We start from the raw sequence: 19,872 nt of genomic DNA, 5'->3' as shown, positions 1-19,872 counted from the left end.
AAAAAAAAAAAAAAAAAAAAGACCATTATTTTAGGAGATGACGATACGGTTTTGTTTTAAAAACTGCATTACTGGAAACAAAGTTTTAACAATTTTTTTTTTATTTTTTTTTTTAGATGCACCTGCAAAACAAACATGAAGACTGCACTGAGGTTTGTTTCTAACAGTCCCACAAACACAACACAAACACGGCCCCACTGGACCCAGGTCTGCCTCCTTTACCTTTAATAGCACTCTCAACTTTTGCTTCAGGTTAAAAGAAATGAAAAAGGGGAACCATAGAAACAGGGAAGCACAAACAGCGATGTGAGGATTTGATTGAACATGATTACTCGTGTTAATAATCAATAACGTCTGATGAAAATGTGTCACCTCCTGCCATTCGAAGGGCGCCATCCAGCGCAGGAACCACCTCTTTCTCCAGATGGCTGTGGATTCTGGCTCCCAGCAGAGGTCCGATGTCTGCCAGCACAGCATCACACACACACACACACACACACACACACACACACACACGCGCACACACACACACACACACACACACACATCAGGTTTATGACAACATAACTATTAAAGCCAGAGATATTAGAAAAAAAAATAATGTTAATAATCTTACTGTCGAGGTCTGACAGGACTTTGTTCTTGGCAGTGGTGTACTGGGCAGTCAGGTAATCGATTTGCTGTGTGAGGAAACACACTAACATGAAATATTATTGTCTTATATGAAACTCTGGATGTGTGTGTGTGTGTGTGTGTGTGTGTGTGTGTGAGCAAGAGAGAGAGAGAGATAGAGATAGAGGATACCACTGGGGTGTTGTTAGCAAATGTCTTCAAGTCCCTCATGTTGGTGTTTATGAGTCTTCGGGTGCTTTTGATCTGAGTGCTGATGTTGTGGTTGGCTGCATAGGCAACGAGAACTCCCAGACTGAAACATACAGATAGAGACAGGGTCAGACAACCAGCAGGAGGCAGCATCGCTGCAAAACACCAACTCCAACTGAAATCCTGCAGCATCAAGCAAACCAATTATCTTTGAAATGTCAGAACGTTCATTTCTTGAAAACAAAAAAGCTCAGTAAGAAACATCAGCACAAATTTGGAATTTCCAGTGTTCAGTTTTGTGCTGTTAAACTCCAACATTGTTGTTGCAGCTGTGCAGTTTTTTGTTTTGCTTTGTTTGTGTTTTTTCACTTATTTGCAATCTTATTTCCTGGATGGAATCTGTTAGACTGGTCAGAATTTAAAAGTCTTAATTTTTAGTTAATCGACTCCTAATATTTTTATGGTACACATGAAAAAAAACAAAAAACAAAAAAAACCTACAGAGCTGACGTTGATTCTGTCCTTCTTCTCTGCTTCGATTTTTGTCAATTGTTTTTTTTTTCTATTTCAGATCAAAATTAAATCACTTGCAATTAAAACCTACTTTGCGGTCTGATACTACAATAAATGAAATGATTTTTTTTGCTTGTTCTTCATAGAAAAAGCACATAAGAATGTTAACTTCATTCAAGATTTGCACATGCACAAAGCAGGATTTCAGGGTATTTTTCATCAAAACATTTCCACCTTTTCCAAAGTCAGATTTTTTAGTTTCTCTGTCACTCTATTAGAATATTCCATCCTTCTCGGGATGTTTTGTCTGTCCATCAAAAGCTAACAAAATAATCTACGTGTACAATTTTAAACCAACTCTAGAAAAGTAAACATTTTTTCCAAAATCCTTATTATTTCACCCACATGATTCCAGAGCAAACTTTACTTTATTTCTACAATACTGAATGAACAGTATTGAGTGGTGTGATGGAGTAAGGCCAAAAAATAACTGAGAAAAAAGTTCATGAGAGAACAAATGCCCTCTCAGGCTTTCTGTATGAACATGAGCGTGTTTGTGATATGAAAGGCCTCATTCAGATGGAGACACAAGGACCTCTGCAGTCAGTCAGTCATATCAGTAACACATAGCAACTCCTGCAGATCCTGTTCCTGTGCACAGGTCAGGTGAACAAATGTCACATTTACAGTTACAGGTTGGCGCTCTGCTCTGCATCACTAGCTGTGTTTCCATCACAAATCTTTGTCTACATTCTGCTAATGTTGGGGGGGAAAAACCCCACAATTTCACAAATGTGGTGTTTCCATTAAATAAGAAATGAAGGTAAAATCACAAGTGAATAAGCTAGTTCATGCGGGAAGGCTTTAAAAATCATGGCAGCGATGGATGCAAACAGTTACATGATACATAATCATAATTTAGCCGTGGCGCTAGTGCTCATCATCTATCAGCCAATCAGAGGAGATGTTGAAATCTTATTCAGGCATTGGAGCAACAAACCCGACTACATATGCAGTGTGTTGGGGAAATTATGATTTGTCAGAAGAGTTATGGATTAAACACGTTGGAATGACACACAACTTTTTATGAACTCTGATGCTGTGAGAGCTGCAGATTGTCTGAAAAAACAAAACCAAACCATCATCCTACTACTACTTCCTGTTGTCTTCTTCATTGTTTTCAGCAGTGGTAACTTTGGGCTGTTGATCATGTGACTTTTATGATGTAAAAAAATGTTTTCGTTGCATTTCTACAAAAAGCATCTATTTCAATACGGCTGAAAAGCCACATCATCGTAGTGTAAAAATGTGAGTTTTTTCGAAATTGACGTGTTTCCATTAAGCAAATTTATTATCAAAATTTCAACTTGCGCAATTCTATGGTTCATGTGAGGATGGTTTAATGTAGGCAGATTTACATATGAGTCATATTCCTTCCATGTGTTGATGATTAATTTAACTCAATTCCAGTGATGTTCAGTACCTAAAATATGCTTTGTATCCATCCCCTGACTTATACTTTTAAACAACCTCTCCTCTAATTGGTTGGAGTGTTCTTTAGTCTTCACGCTGTCAGGAATACTAATACTTATGCTAAATCACTGGAGATACTAACTTTAAAGAAGGTGAATATTTATGCAATCAGTTAGTTTATTTTAAATATTGTCATTATTTTGTAGGAATCAGTTTCACTTTGACATTAAAGGAAGATTTTTCTTGTTAATCTTTTTCATCAAAAAAGCAAAATTTCTAAAAGCAATGAAAAAGGGCGTGAAAAATGGTCAGATGTTTCTGGACGAAAACATCTTAGGGACTGCAAAAAACTTGAATGCAGATTTTATTTTTAGCAGGATAATGACTGTGAGCAGACATTCACCAGTTAGAAGCTACAATAAAATGGTTTACTTAAAAACATATTGATGTGCTAGAATTCCCCAGACAAGGTTCAATTAAGAAACACCAAAACAGTTTGAGCTTTTCTTCAATGAAAACTTTGCAAAGGTTTCATCTTCCAGATGTCCAAAACTGGAAGAGACAAATGTCTGAAACTAAACTGAAGTTATTATCTTTGGATCCAAGGAGAAACAATCTAGAGTCAGCACACAGCTTCAGTTATTACAGCTAAAAACTGACAATCTGGTCTGATATCTGGGCTTAGTGATGGACTCAGACCTGAACTTCAGAGCCACAAAAGACAGTTACAAAGTCGGCCTTCTGTCACCTGAAGAACATTTGCAGGACTAAAGGCCTAATGTTCCAGCTTGATGTGTACTTGCTTGATGATTTTGATGATGGCATTTGATAAAATGTAATGTTTTTGGTTATTTCATAATTTGTTACTCTGCTATGTTTTTATGGTGTAAAGCACTTTGAATTGCCTTGTTGCTGAAATGTGCAACACAAACAGACTTAACTTAAAGTCTAGCCATTGTAACAGCAGAGGAAGATTGTTCTATGATTTCTTTGCTAAAGAAACTGAACACAAATGTACATCTACACTTTTCTGGATTGTAAAAAGACTTTAAAATCCATGAATCATTTCTCAACCACTGCATGCACTGCTTTGTGTTGGTCTGTCAGAGTAAATTCCAACAAAATAAACTAAAGTTGGTGGTCTTAATGTGACAAGACTGTTCCACGCTTAAAAGCTCTTCCTCTTAACTAAACCTCATGAAGAGGTGAACTAACCACCTGATGACAGCCGAAGAGAGAAGGAGCACTCACATGATGAAGATGGTGGTGGCGATGAGTGAGGCGGTGAAGAATCCTCGGTGACAGTCTGCGTTCTTCCTCTGCCTCTGATGCATCTCACCGCCGCAGTTGTCACAGCATCGACACATGCAGAAGCAGGTGGCGATGATCGGCGTGAGGACCACGAACACAACTCCAAAGACGGCGCAGATCAGGAATCCTGACTCATAGTGGATCCACTGCAGAGGGACAAGATGGTTCATCAGAGCACAGTCAGAGTGAGGCTTAGGGTGAAATCTGAGGAGCAAAAGGGTTTACCTGTAGCAACAGGACAACGTTTTCTGGCTGGGGGAGCGACATCGTGGACAGAGGTTCAGGAGGAATAACAGAAACATAAAACAGGATGAGAGTCACAGCAAATATTGTTACTAAAGCAAATTCAGATGATGATCTTCAAGATAGCTTTTGTAGAAATTTTTGTAGTTCCATGTTATCGCTGATGTTTTTATTTATTATAAATAAAAATATATTTATTATTATTTTTATTTTTATTTTTTTTATTTTCTTGCAAAGTGATGAAAATCTAGCCAGGCTTTCTGCAAATCTACAAACGGTCTATTAGATGTCGTTAGTTGAAGCTCCGATTTGCAGAAGTCTTTCTACTCACTGGAAATTTTTGCAACTTTTTTATTTTCATAGGATTTCATGAGATCGGACTCTGCCCAGCTGATACTGCATTGGATTTGAGGGAGCGTATCCATGAACAGCAATTTGCATGTCCTCCCACTGTTTTCCAAAGGGATTTAGGGCTGAACTTTGATTGAGCCATATCAACTCTTCCATAAAAGACTAGACTTATGTAAAGTGCACACCTGACGGCTGTCCTTTCAACACATTTTCCCAGCTGAGATGTGAATCTCTGAAGTTCCCTGGTTGTTTCTCTAGCTGTGTTTTTGTTACAAATGTGTACAAAACTCTGTCTGTATTCCATTAAATTTGAAAAAACAAAATTTTCCAATTGTGGTGTTTCCTTTAAACAAGAAAAGCAAGTAAAATCACCCATGACTAAGTTTGTTCATGCAATATGTTATGAATAATCAAGACATGCAATCGTCCTCCAACTACTTCCTGTCATCTTCTTTGCTGTTTCCAACAGTAGTAACATCTGGCTAGTGATCATGTGACTCGTGTGATGAAAATAAAACATTTTCTATTACAGTTTTGTGAAATATACTAATTTTGATACAGCCAAAGAAAGACCTCATCTTAGCATCAAAACTTTATATTGAAAAATGAGTTTTTGTTTTTCCATTAAGTACATTTATTTTCGAAATGTCAAATTGCACTATTTTAACTCAACTCTAATGGAAACATAGCTTCTCATTAATGCTCTCTCTTCTCAGTCTGTATACTGTATTCACTTATATCTGTTTCTCTAGGTTTTTAGCCTGCATTCTATGCTGACATTATAAGATACAAAGATTTTATTTTTAAAAAATCCAGAGAAAAGTAGCCAAAATCTAAAAAATAAAATTAGAAAGGCTTTCTGAAAATCTTGAGGACAATCAGCCAAGACTACCTTAAAATGGTTCAAGAGACTCAACAGATGGCAAAATAAGAGGAAATCATATTTGGACTATTGTAGAAGGAGTTGGAATGCCCTCAAAAAAACTCAGATGTTTCGAGATTAAGCTCAGAAATAAATTAGAAGATACTTGAAAATTTCTGAGTTTCCAAAGTAAAAAACTTTCCACTTTTGAAACTCAGAAATGTCAATGATTAATCTAAAAATTTCTGAGTTTTTTCAAGCATTTGTTTTTTTTTTTTTTTGCCTTTACACAGTCAGAAATTTCTGGGATTAATCTCAATTTTCAGATTTTTTTTGTGTGCAAATTTTCAACTTTTGAAGATCAGAAAGTTCTTCTCTTTGTCTAAAACAATTCTCTAATGAATCTCAAAATTTCTGGGGGGTTTTGGTGGAAATTTACCCTTCTTTTTTCTTTCAATGTCTTTTACATGCCACTGTAAAAATCTCATTCACAAAGCTTTAAATGGAGAAAAATGAAGTTCTTCTTACTGTTTGAAACTCTTTAAAGCCAACATACCTTTCTCCATTCTTCTACTTTAATTCCTCCCATATTTTGCTGAATGATGCTAACAATAAGATCTGAAAGAAAGAAAAAACACAATTTCTTTATGTAAATGCTTTGAATGTGCAGACAGTGTTATGAAAAGAATAAACACTGATTCAGAGACAGCACCGCTTAAGGTTTGGGACAAGAAATGAAGCTGAAGTGGGAAAAAAAATCCATTTATCTGCTCACAAACAGACAGGACGGATTACATGGAATCAGTTTTTTTAATATCCGAGGACAGTATTGTGACGGTGTTTCCTCTTCCACCAAACAGCTGTGTGTTTACTAAGAGCCGCTTGAAGCGAGCCAGCAGGACTCCAGCTGGCTCCAGCTGTCCGTGTGTTTACCGTATATAGGTCAGCCGACGCTAAGCCTACCTGCTGAACGTTGACTCACCTGCTCTGTTACTCAGCAGGTAAACTGATTCCTTCACACATACGCGCCAATTAGGACATCTGCTCACAGTACATCTGCCAGACGATTGAAAAAGTGGTGGATGTTTGTTGATGATCTGAAAAGATTCACTTTATATGTTGATTTCCTCTTTTTATTTTTTTTAGAGGGGGGTATTATTGTTTCCAGGCACATTGTTCCATTTCATAGCAAAATCAAGTAATTGTTACATTCAGCAGAATATATATATATGAATATGAATAAAAAGAAAATTGACTTTGTAATTTAATACCTTGAAACTGGGTCTTTGTCTCTTTAAAACTCCTGCTCTTTCTGAAACTCAACCTTCAGGAAGTCATCAGATCACTCCTCTATTAACCCTTTTTTTTTTAAAGGATTTGTTGGCTCTAGTGGCCTTTATTTGAAAGTAGTTTGACAAAAAAACAGGGTAATGAGAGAGGGGCAAATGCCACCACATGTTGAGGCCTTGGACTAAGGCCTCAACATGTGTGTCGTGCTTTGCTCCTGTGCCACCACAGCACTGCACCCCCCTCTACTAACCCTTCAATTGGGTTTTTTACCAGCATTTTATTGAGTAGTAGCTCCTATAATGAGCTCAGCAGACATGCAATCCTACCACCAGGAAACCACTACCACTACAAATGGAGTGCTGTTTGCTAATTGTTGCTGGCTAGTCTGAAGGAACTGAGTGGGGTAGTTGAAGGGGAGGGCTGCTCTGAAACATGGAAACTGCAGCTCAGAGGAGGAGCTTCGACCTCGAAGGCGGGGCTAGGCTTCTTGCCTGCTTCATGTTGTCACTCAGGTTCTATTAAAGTGAAATCTACATGTCAGGCAGTAATCAGGTGTGGGTATGAAAAGTGAAACTAAGTAAAGTTAAGTATATTTGTGTAGCAAATTTCAGCGACAATGCAGTTCAACGTGCTTAGTCATATTTTTTTTTACAAAAGCAATAAACATTACGTTCTGTCAGATGCTGACAACAAAATCATCAATACACATCAAATACGTTGATCAATGCTCCAGTTGCTAATCAAAGGCAGGTCTGAACAGGTGGGTCTTTAGCCTTGATTTAAAGGAACTCAGTGTTTCAGCTGTTTTGCAGTTTTCTGAAAGTTTGTTCCAGACTAAGCCAAGAAATGTGATTGGTAGATAGATAGGTAATTTATGGTTTTAAGAAGGAGTTAATTTTTCATATGGCGGTTTGAGTATTTTTTTTCTCCCCTTAATTGTTCAAGTCACCCTTTGAAAACTGACTTTTGTCCCCTAAGGTTGTCTATGATATAATTTATTTACATAAAACATTCAAGTCTCAAGAAACCAATTAAATGTTTTATGTTTACATTAGATGTCAATGTCAAGTTTAATTAAATGATCAGATCTCTTAAATATATTTGTAAAAGTGCAGTCCTGAACAGAAACAAAGTAAATTATTTAGGTGATTAAATTATTTTACACCATACCATAAACAAATAACGCAGAAGGTGTAAACAAACAGAACAAGCAGATGGAAGCCAGTTTATCATGTGAACGCTGACACAGCTGTCACACTAGACTCACCATCAGAGGACAGAAAAGCAGCCCAGATTAACCCCAGGGATGCTTAGCAACGGCCTATTCTTACCTGACCCAAACATTTACACCTTTCTTAGCTTACAAACAGATTCATCCATCATTAGACATCAGAATCAGTCATCTCTTTGAAACTTCAACCATTAAGTCCCAAAAATGTTGCACATTTATTCATGCAGAGTGAAAAAAAACACAATTATTCAATCTATAGACATCTGATTTTAGCCTTTCAGTATTTTGATCTCTCCAGATGTTCATCACAGATCTGGTTTTAAAAATTATGTTCTAATAATTTTATTGACTTGTAAACTGTTTACAGCTAAAATATGGGAAAATGTTGCACCTTTGAAAAATACCAGAGCTACATCAACCAAATGGCAACAGATCCATATCTGACAATCATGTCTTAACTGGTGCTGATCTGTGATTGAGAAAATAGTTTATTTTTCCTTTTCTCCAAACTCATCAAAGCTGAGAATTCCCACCATTTCAAGGCTGTAAACACACCAACCAAACTCCTGAACCTTGAGGCACTTGTTTCTGCTCAGAAAACATCAAATGAAGTTTAGGAATCATCTGTGCATAAATACAAATAATTCTTCATAATAACTCCTTCATTTTCTGTTAGATTAAAAACAAAACATTCTGTTTAATAAAAGATTTCAAGTGACTATAACTTAATTCTTGTTTTTGTACTCATCTGAAACAAGTGGAGTGAACTTTTGGATTAAAAAAATGCTTGATAACTTAATCTATTTAAGTTGAGTCCATGCAAAAGAAGTCCAGTATTTGAGTGGCCAACAAGGTATCCCACAATACATTGTTTCATCACCGACAGTGACTAATTAAACCAGTTTTTATTGTCACAAAAATTACATTAAAAGATGTTTAAAGTGAAAAAGCAGACTCCAAAACTTCGTAAAGATTTGGGTGTCATAACTACAATATGCTCAGCTTCATTAAGTTACGCTAACTAAAATTGTGCATATTACTCAGGTAAATTAACCTAAAAATTATTAATATATGCAAATTGTGAGTTTGCATATATTTTAGTTAAGGACTAAAATATATGCAACATATATTTAACATTGCGACAGACTGGCGACCTGTCCAGGGTGACCCCGCCTCTCGCCCGGAACGTTAGCTGGAGATAGGCACCAGCACCCCTCCCGACCCCACTGAGGGACAAGGGTGTTCAGAAAATGGATGGATGGATGGATATATTTAACATAATTAACAATTATGTTAATTATTTTTACAGTAGTTATGTTTTATCTACTATTATGTCATTACAACTTACTCAAAATGATCAAGTTAGTCAAATTGTGTAAACCTAAGCTGTATGGTGTGCACATGCTAACATTTTTAAGTTTTAAATACTTGACATTTTTATAGTCGACGTGTTTGCATAATTTTTTTTTAAGTAAACTCCATTTCTTGCGTTTTACAGTGTACAACCTCCATCAAAGAACCACTAACTAGTATTGGCTGTGGCCAGACTAATCAGAGCGTCTCTAAATAATGTTTTAGCACCTTAGATCAGCTTCATAGAGGCTGTAAACTCTCCTCGATACATTTAATCTTGTCCTAATAAGCCTTTCTTGTGAGTTTAAGGAAAAACAACAGTGATTTTGGATATTTCGGGCACCATCTGGTTAATCCTCTCAGCTCCCTCCACTCTTCATTGTGAAAACAGATTTTTATTTTTTTTGTCTAGCTATTCTTTGGGTCCTGTGTTGGTGTGCTTTAGAAATTTATGCTGCTACAGAGAACATGGCAGGCACCGCAGGGGGAAAACGCTGCGGCTTACTCTGCAGATATGAGCATGTGAGCATACCTGAATTGTGCCGGTGCCACCTGTTGTTGCTCAGCTGCTTAGCTAGCGTAAGCCACTGAGGGCAGTAAAGCTTACACAGCTTAGTTCAGTGACCCCTTATAAGAGGTAACTACTGTAATGGAAGGGAGAAGAAAGGGACAAACAACCACCAGAATCAGACCTGGAAGGTCTGAACGGAGCAGGAACTCGTGTGCCGACTGCAGAGCAGCTGACTGCAGGTTTTCACACAAAATCTGCCCGTTACCCTTCTTTATGGGTGCCGTATTTCACTATTTTATCAATATCCAGCGTTATCTTGTAATAAAAAAGCGCAGACAGCTTTAATATGTAAATCAGAACCTAAAACCTTCTTACTGCAAAGTGTAAAAATAGGCACAACACAATCCTCAACTCTGACCCGCTTGGAGAGATTACTGGGAGGTGTGGACGAAGCCTGATGCAACCTCAGCGTCCATACGTAAACTGCAGTAACATCACTCTGCTTCATGTAGCAACAAAAATGGTTCTGAAAGCAATTAATTAAAAGCCAAACATCATTCATAGTCTACGAGTAAATTATCCAACTGGTTTTTCTTGTATTGTAGCTCCAGCAGAACGAAGTTAAAGAGCAGTAGTAAGTTAAAGCTGCTTCAGGTAACTTTTAGGGGGAAAAAAAGTTATTGACATATTTGACAGTATAATATAAGACAGATAATCTGTGGAAAACAAAAATTGAGCTCCTCTGCCTCTTCCCAGGGCTCCCAGTACTAACTTCAGAAACAACCAATCAGAGCCAGGAGGAGGGTCTTAGTGCTGCCAATCACTCTCATGCTCACCCCCTCCCTCTTGTTCTCTGTCATACTGCAGCTGGTTCACCACTACATAGCCTGCCATGAATGCTAATGCTAGTTAGCATGGCCACTGATGAAGGCAAACAGTTTTCCTGGAACAGTAAGTTGTTTCTCCACTATTAGCACATAAATGTCTGCATTCTTTCATATTCTTTCTAGCAGAAAATACCACTGGCTCAGTACTCATCTCTGGCTTTCTCTGCCCTGCTGGATGTAGCTGTTGCTGCCATTAACAAAGCATACTCCTGGTTTTCAATTATTACAGAAAGAACTCCTGGCCCAGTGGTTCTGTATTTAGCTGCCTCGGTTCTAAATGTTGACATTTGGAGACCAATTGTCTCATGTATATTATTTGTTCCCGTTTCTCAAAGAAACTGCTTGCAGTCCTGTGTTTTTGTCCCTTCTGTGGATAGAGCCATTATCTTTTACTGCCATTAACTTGATCAAACATTTTTTTCTAAAGAGAAAGTGCCCTTGGCTCTATGTTTCGTTTATTAGTTTAATGTTAGAGCTGTTGCTGTCTTTAATTTTGTTCATTTTATTTGCTCTTATTTTTAATAAAGGTATTGCTGGCCCAGGGCTCTTGTGCTCTTGTTCTTTGATGGAGCGACTGCTGCAATTAACTCTGACTATTTTTATTTTTTCTTTCCTATAAAAAAGTACAGATGGACTAGTCCTGCTGTTTTTTTCCCCCTCCTGCTCTCTGCACCCCCAGGCAGATGGCTGCTCATCCTGACTCTAGCACTTCTGAATAGTTTTCATGATAATAGTTCTAAAGTCCTTCCACTGGCTCCCTGTAACTCAGAGAATAGACTTTAAAATGCTACTGTTATTTTATAAATCACTGAACGGTCTAGCATCACAATACGTTAAAGAGCTGTTGTTGTTGTATCAACCTTCCAGACCTCTCAGGTCTTCTGGTTCTGATCTGCATTCAGCTTCTATGCACCACAAATCTGGAACAAATATCCAGAAAACTACACAACAGCTGAAGCACTGAGCTCCTTTAAATCAAGGCTAAAACCCAACATGTTTAGAGTTGCTTTTAATTATTACTAACTGGAAAATATATAATTATGGTCTTATTTTACAAGTTTTTTATTATTTTTCCTTATTTTACCCCTGTAATGTTATGTTTTCTGTTTGTTTAACTGCACAACTAAGCTTTACAATGATCAGGAAATCGTTCCTTTCTACCATCACTAAATGCTTAACAAAGTCAACTACTTAATGTGCCTGGCTCGATTTGCATGTGGAGATGAAAATGTGGCTCTAAAATCCAGACATGCTGTCCAATTTCTGCCAGAGATACAATCTTAACGGGATGCTGAATTGGGATGAGATTGAAACAAAACCTCAGCTATATCTTTTCTTGAGTTAATTGACACTGACATTTTATGATTTGTCTTACCAGCAGACGACATTGTGAGCTGGAACACTTTCAGGATGTGGGAGGAAAGTACATTTCCAACACCCACTGTGAGCTGAAGCAAAACCAACGTAATGAGTATTGTATTCCCGGATGCTTATTCAGAAATAACTAATTCATTGACTTTATGTGCAGATGAAATTTCACAAGACCAAAAACTACATGTATCAGCAGCAAAGAGGCAAACAAGCTCATTATATAAGAAGTCCTCCACTTTGTTCAACAAGTTTGAACAGTAAACTTTGTCAACTTTTTAAGTTCTTCCTGATAAGCAACATGTCCACAACTAATCACAGTAATTAAGTGAAACAGACAAACACCAGCATATGACCCACTTTCTGTGTGCCCAGCCGTGTGTGTGTGTCATTGTGCCATCTGTAACAGTGGTGTATCAGCCCACTGTTAGCATTAGCCCAGTGGATGCTAATCCCCTAATCCAGCCTGTGTGCATCTAAGAGATAAGAAACCGATTCGCCTCTAAGAGAAAGAGGCTGAAATGCCTCCTCGTTGTAAAATAAACCTTCACAAATATTTATTTTATATTTAGGTGTGAAACGAGAACAAAGAGAATATTTTGAAGAACTCATAGCATGCTTCTTTTTCTTGGTTTTGTATTGATTTGACTTTCATTGCTCTTAACATCAGTTTGACTTTGTTTTAAGCTTTTCCTGTGTTCTATGGTATGACAAAACAAATGCACCCAAAACTCATTCACTTCCTGTATAAGTAGCAGAGACCGTCTCTATTCCGTATTTCATATCAAAACTTGACACAATTTTCCACAGTTATTGTTTCTTGTCTAAATACTGAAGTTCACTGTGAATTTTTTGGCAGATAAATTCGTAGATTGTAAATTCATCCATCCTGACAGAGTTCAGGATGGATGGATGGATGGATGGATGGATGGATGGATGGATGGATGGATGGATGGATGGATGATGCTCATCACTTTACTTGTGCTCACCACCAGGGAGAGAACTAAAACATGCAGGATCCCGGCCCTGGAGGACTGACTTTGGGCACCACTGGCCTACAGTATCCCTGAGCTACTTCAAGGCATTAAAACCAAATTAGTGTACATTTTTGAATTTCTCACTTTTCATTTTTAAAATCCTAACCTATAGTGATGCTGAATTATGCAAGGAAACAAAGTACAATTCTGAAATCATTCTTTCAATTACAAATGTTCAAAAGTCAATTTTTTTGCCTCAAAAAAAAAGAAGAAGAAAGAAACAAAGTTTGAATAACTTGAGGAGGACAACGTGAAACAACATATGCACTAGAGGTCTGTCATGATGTCTGATTTACGGTAAAATTCGTGAATTTGTTGACACTGGTGAAAAAAAATCAATAATACAATATCAAATTATGACAGCCATACGGTTGCAGTTGGGGGAACATGAAAGGTAAAAACCAAAACACTGAAAATCATCATTCAATGGAAATGTCTGTTACAGATGGAAGAAATGAAAATGATTTGTCTAAAAGAGTTATTTTGTTCATATCTATATATAAAAATTCTGGTTACTGTTATAAAGTAAAGTAAAAAAAAAATTCTGAAGTTACATATTTGTTTGGCCAAATCCAATAAAAATATAATAATAATAATAATAATAATAATAATAATAATAATAATAATAATAATAATAAATGAGGAATATTGTTTGTGACATCATTACTGAGGTTTTTAAAAAACATGTAGTGATATTATTTTGTAGGAATATCGTTCACCCCTAGTATGAACGTATATTTTTGGCACATTTGGACCCCCATAAAAAATACCTATTTCTAATCTGCTTCTGATTGGGAGATCACATTTTATGTTATCCCCACCATTTTGTAGCAATTAGCATACAGCTACCTAATCTGATAGCCCCTAAGATCTCCTTCTGTATTAACAGGAAGCCAACATCCAGAGACAACCAACCAGATGGCGGCTTTCTGCATGAATGCATTCAAATGAACTTGATCATGAGTGGAGAATGATGCCTTTTTTTACATGACAAATGTGCAGTGAATGCTCCTCACCCTGATGCTGAACAGCATATTTACACTGTGTTTTTACTGGAAAATATTGGCTGCCTCATGCAGCTGTGACCTTTTAACCCCAAGGCGAGCTGGCTGACTGACTGACTGCCGAGTGTCCGTTCTCTCACAGGAGCAAAGTCCACCTTTAACACAGATTTTGCCATCTTTGTGGGGCCTCATGTCAGTAATGAAGTCTCACTTTCTAATTGACTGAGACACATTAAGCATTACTTTACATGTTAGGATGTGAACTCAAGGTTTAAGCCCTAACCCTGAGTCAAAACGGTTAAACTGAGAGGATTTTTTTTGTAACTTGATTATCTGCGTGAGAGTTGGAAACAGCAGCACAAACAGAGAAGCTGCAGCTGCATGACGTTACAGTTCTGTTTTCAAAGATAAAAAGTCTTGAGCTAAAAATAATTTAGTATTTCTGAAGTTTTTCTCTTGACTAAAACATGCTTCTCCTGTTTTAGTCTAATAGAACAGGTGAACGTGGCATTGTTCTTACACTGTCTTTTAAACGTAATTAGTGTTTCATGTTCACATTTAGACTTTATATGTATTGATATTGTTAACACAATCTTGAGCAATATTTCAGAAGACAGTTTTTCTCTAGCTTTTCGCTGGTTTTGCTCTCGTTTATTGACTGGCACCCTGAACTGTTCAGACTGGTAATTTAAGTTACAGTATTTTGTGAACAAGCTCCTCATTTAAATATAAACTGAAGGAATTTGACACCGTATGGAACCTTATAGAACTGTTTAAAATTAATTTTCTATTTGTTTACACAGTATTTTCCTCTTGTCAGCCACATAATTTCAATAGAATCTCCAGAACATTTACATAGAAAAATTGGTTTCAGAATGAAAAAATGTTACTGAATCAAATCGTAACCCTAAAAATTGGAATCAAATCGTTAGACACTAAAAGTTTTGCATCTCTAATTTTCTCCACTATTTATTCATTGAGTGCCAATAAATATGAAAATATGATTAAATGCACTTACTCTGTGCAGTATGGTGGTAAAAAATGACACTTCTTTATGATGTCCTAAATATGCATGTTGCAAACAGGAGTGTTTTTCTAGTGTGTGTTGGGCTATGATTGCTGTCACACAGTCACAGACACCTAAACATAAGTAATATCTTATCATCACTTTTATTGGTATCACAGTACTACAACAAAATATCGTGATAACACTGGAAGTCCATATCATCCACCCCTAGACCTCATCCTTTGTTTCCCTGATTTGCTGACACACACCAATAGCTTCTAGCTCCTAATAATATGTTCCTGCTTGCGTTACAGGTGAGCTTGTTTACTTGTTAATGGCTCAGAGAGCCTGGCGGTTCAGGAAGCAAGCAGGTGAGACTGATCTGCTGCGCTCCTTAAGCAGCTCCAAACACCTCAGAGTCCACCTGTGTACGTTCGTCATGACTTTACATGCTTCTGATATGTAATGCGGGCGTTAACGTGTCCCTCCAGGTGGCCCGTGTACCTGTGCGTGTGGGGGACAGTGAATCACACCGGAGAGTCCACAGCAGTGGCAGCATATGGCCCGGTGGATTAAGGTATTACGTGGTGATGCAGGTGACAGAGAAAGCCTCCTCTAAGCACTGATTCTGCTAATTGCTTACCAAGCCAACGTCTATAACACTGGACACCAAAATGGCAGCAACTTAAAACCTTCAATCCAATTGCTCTGTGCCATCCTCCAACGTGACCTCTCGTAGTTTTACACACAAAACAAACTGCGTTCAATTGTTAGAACTCTGAAGCGGACCGATGCAGAGAGAAAGGCTGTGAGGTCTGAAACCTGATCACCAGTCAAACCAGGGAATGATCACTTATGGACTGAGATAGCAGCTGTGTTACCAGGGCAAATGCACGTAAATCTTTATCTAAATTCTACTGAGGTTGAAAAAAAACACAATTTCAGAGTTTTCATTAAATAAGAAATTCAATAAAAATCACACGTGAATAAGTTTGTTCACGTGAAAAGCCATTAATAATCATGGCAGCTACATGTGACATAGTCATAATTAGGCCTGTCACAAAAACAAATTTTGCGGGACAATAAATTGTCCCAGAAGTTATTATAATAAATAATAATACTGAAAACATTGTTTGTAATGGCATAATAATGCAAGAACACCTTCTCAAAGATCAAAGAACTTTGAAATCTAATGAACATTTAAAACTGTAACTGGAAGACATCTTGCCCCAAAATAAATACACAAGACAACCAAAACAACAAATAAAATTAATTATTAAGTCTTTGTAAACAAAACTGTTCTTCAACAACGGGGCATGTTGAGACCAAACCACCAGACTGAAAACTTTTGTCATGTAGTTTTTGGAGAAGAGAAAAACAATAAATCATCAAATGGAAGCGATTGAGTTAGTTTTAATTTATCATGTGATGAACTGAGTAATTGTTTATTGCAGCAGGCCTATGCATAATTCAGCCTTGGCATCAGCACTCATCATCTATCAACCCTTCATTCCTGGGAGCGACTATGTTTTGGGGAAATTATATTCTCTGATTTTACAGAAGAGTTATGGCTTCAACACGTTGGAATGACACACAACTTTTTATGAACTGTATGATACTGTAGAAGCTCTGTTTGAACCAGCTGCAGACTGTCTGAAAAAAAACTGTCATCCTCCCACTACTTCCTTCTTGTTCGTCATTTCCGCCAGTAGTAACATCCACCTGTCAATCACGTGACTTGTAAGATGTGAAAAATGTGTTTGCTATGCAGTTTTGCAAAATATGTCTACTTTTATATGACTGAAAAACCACCTGATCCTACTACAAAAAATTGTTTGAAATGTGTTTCCATTAAGCAAATTTATTTTTTGTAATTTCACGATGTATTTTACCTCATGTGAGCGGTGACTTTTAGCAGAGGAAGATCTGTTTACTGTGCAAATACATCCTGTCACAGCGGTTTGTTTTAGGACTCTGCTCATTTTTGGACTTTGCTCTTTTATATATCACAATGGTCTTTGAGAGTAAGGTTGGCCATATGTTTAAACAACTTTTTTTAAAATAATTTTTTAACCAGGAAAACTTGCACACAGCATACATTATACAGCGTAGGGTCTTCCAAGGACCCATCATACCATTATATGGTTCCAGGATAAAATGGATAAATGACTGACTTGCATAACAGCTACACCAGCTCCTATTATCACAAACCCTAATGTTTAGATATTATCAATTTACTGCAGCAAATATACCACTAAAAAAAACCTCTAATTTGGACATGAGTATGGAAACCATGAAGTAACGTAAACAATCTTTTAACGATTCAGTTCCATATGTAAACTACCATGAACTTTACATGTATGGAGGTTCCAAAGTGTCACAATTAAAAGAGCAATTAAATATCCATACTACTACCTAGATGTCCCAAAACTACAATTGATAAGAAATATAAATAAATTACTCAAATAATTAATTATACAGATAATTTATAAAATGAGATATGGAGCTATTTTACAATTGAATTGCAAGCCAATGTTTCATGATTATGGGTTTGCTATTTAGGCTAATTAGTCACTTGCTAAGGATATGAACAAAGGGCCACAGTGACTTATTATTATTTAATAATTATTCTTCATGCTTCAGTACACCATGGGAATGTGTATATTAATTACTTTATTCTGTCATTCATTGAAATTACATGTACATGACAGACATGTCTTCATTTAGTTAGTTTTGGTAGAACTTTTAGTTCTACAATACTTTCCACATCTATACATTTTGAAAGATAAAAATAATGAGTGATACATTCATAAGAACCTATAAAAATGAATTATGGCATATCTAAATATTTTTCAAAAAAGGTGTGTTATTAAATTGTGGCCCTTTTTGCCCTCCACACTCTTTGTACTTTTCCCCATGCTTTAATACAAATGCCTCCACTGGAAACTAGTCGGATTTATAACTTAACGGTCAAATTTTACTTCATTACCACCTTAACAGTATAACACTCAGTTTGGCGATGGCCCTTCAATTTAAATACCCCACTTGATTATGTCAGAGATTTTAGTTCTGTTGTTATTTTTCATTTATGAATGCTTGCTTTCATTCATTCTTTCTTTCTTTCTTTCTCTTTCTTTCTTTCTTTCTTTCTTTCTTTCTTTCTTTCTTTCTTTCTTTCTTTCTTTCTTTCTTTTTTGCATTGATAAAAACTTTGTGTTGAAAAATTAAATCAGGAAATATATAAATATATTCAAAAAGTCAGTTATATCTAATAATAAAGCTGATGTATGTTTATTCATTACACCCGAATAAAGTCTATTAATAATAAGTCAACCTCAGCCTTGACTGTGAGAATGGAGGAGCAGATGGTGTGATAATATTTTAATCTCACCTTTGGGGAAAGAGTTTGGTTGAACCATGTAAAGAAACGCGTGGACCATGTGGAAAAGGATTCCTATGGTCCCCGGCTCGTAGTAAGCGTGGGTATCATAAACCGCTGCGGGAACAAACCCAAAGTCCAACGGCTCCACCGGCGGAGGGGAGCGCTGCCTGCGGGGGTCGGCCCTGACCTCCGCCCGCTGGCCTTCCTTCTCTTCAGCCTGCTGCTCTGCGCTGGTGGCTCCCCACCAGAGCAGCAGGACGAGCCACCGTGTCCACAACATAACTCAGAGACGAAGAAGAAGAAAAAAAGCACCAGAAGACCAGAGACCCAGTGGACAACCTGCTGTCTCAGTCGGGATGGAGAGAGCAGCTGACACCTGTTCCTCCCGCAGGACCGGAAACACCTCTAACATCCAGCGGTCGGTCGGTGAGGAAGCAGCCGTTAGGCTCTGGTGGTTCTCCTCCACGGACTCATCCCGGACATCCTTCCCAGAGGACCTGCCGCGCTGTGTGGGATTCTCACTCTGCCTGCCGGTGTCCTCGCGTTCACCGGACCGCGAGCTCAGAGCAGCCTAATCTCACGTGCACGGAGAGGGCTCAACTGCGTTCGTGCGCGCTGGAAAATTCGATGCGCGCATCTGCGGCGCGTGACCCGGAGCGTCCTCTTGGTCATGTAGACAGAAAACATTTAGTATCTAAGATAACCTGAGCAAATAGGAAAGACATACATTTTCAAATTATTTCCTCAGAATAAAAGTTATTCAACGCAAATGAGGAGAATCAAGTTACCTAGCAATTACTAATTTTCTTATATTTTTCTTACTGGAGAAAAAAAAAAGACTGAACAGCTGTTCCACACGTTAAGATTATTTTCAACAAATATTTCTAAAGCCCACATTTTAATGTTGCAGGAAATTGCTTTGAGTGTGATTATTTGGTAAATTGTGCTGCTTTTGCTCTACAAGCTGTTTAAAGCTTACTTTTTTAGATTATAAGATTTACAGTCTAATGTTCTGGAAAGAGTACAGTTAACTGTTCCAATTTCTCTGTGGTTTTGGACAGATTCTTATGTCTGGAAGCAGGAAAGGACTTTGTCACCCAATTTCTGTACATAAAGAAATATTAAAAGATTCAGAAAAATCTTTGTGCATAGAGGCTTTAGGGATGGTTCATGTCTGCAATCAGGTCTATCATGAAGTATCAATACATGCACAAATAAAACGCCATCA

At 37.4% G+C, this 19,872-nt stretch overlaps 1 protein-coding gene across 10 annotated transcripts in view; it reads right to left on the bottom strand.

The window, feature by feature from the left end:
• Positions 1 to 19,235, bottom strand: part of prom1b (prominin 1 b) — a 37,066-nt gene extending 17,831 nt beyond the window's left edge. For 6 of the 10 annotated variants that reach the window (XR_001428453.1, XR_001428455.1, XR_001428454.1 and 3 more), the window contains exons 1-8: positions 18,654 to 19,235; positions 6,132 to 6,193; positions 4,345 to 4,371; positions 4,060 to 4,265; positions 805 to 925; positions 617 to 680; positions 373 to 462; positions 223 to 246 (exon numbers count right to left, since the gene is read on the bottom strand). Coding sequence is in view for 3 of the 10 variants with exons in the window: in XM_015060174.1 (XP_014915660.1) it covers positions 223 to 246; positions 373 to 462; positions 617 to 680; positions 805 to 925; positions 4,060 to 4,265; positions 4,345 to 4,371; positions 6,132 to 6,193; positions 18,654 to 18,924 (865 nt within the window). In the remaining 7 variants the exon portion in view is untranslated. The remainder of the gene's footprint in view (positions 1 to 222; positions 247 to 372; positions 463 to 616; positions 681 to 804; positions 926 to 4,059; positions 4,266 to 4,344; positions 4,372 to 6,131; positions 6,194 to 18,653) is intronic. The other 4 variants (XR_001428456.1, XR_001428458.1, XM_015060175.1 and 1 more) reach the window with 2 other exon arrangements.
• Between the last annotated feature and the right edge of the window lie 637 nt (positions 19,236 to 19,872).

The sequence above is a fragment of the Poecilia latipinna genome, unplaced genomic scaffold, assembly GCF_001443285.1.
Source record: "Poecilia latipinna isolate Pla-1442-1.1 unplaced genomic scaffold, P_latipinna-1.0 Scaffold1691, whole genome shotgun sequence".
Taxonomy (NCBI): Eukaryota; Metazoa; Chordata; class Actinopteri; order Cyprinodontiformes; family Poeciliidae; genus Poecilia; species Poecilia latipinna.
The sequence above is the reverse complement of the archived record's forward strand: the minus strand, read 5'-3'. Positions and strand labels throughout refer to the sequence as shown.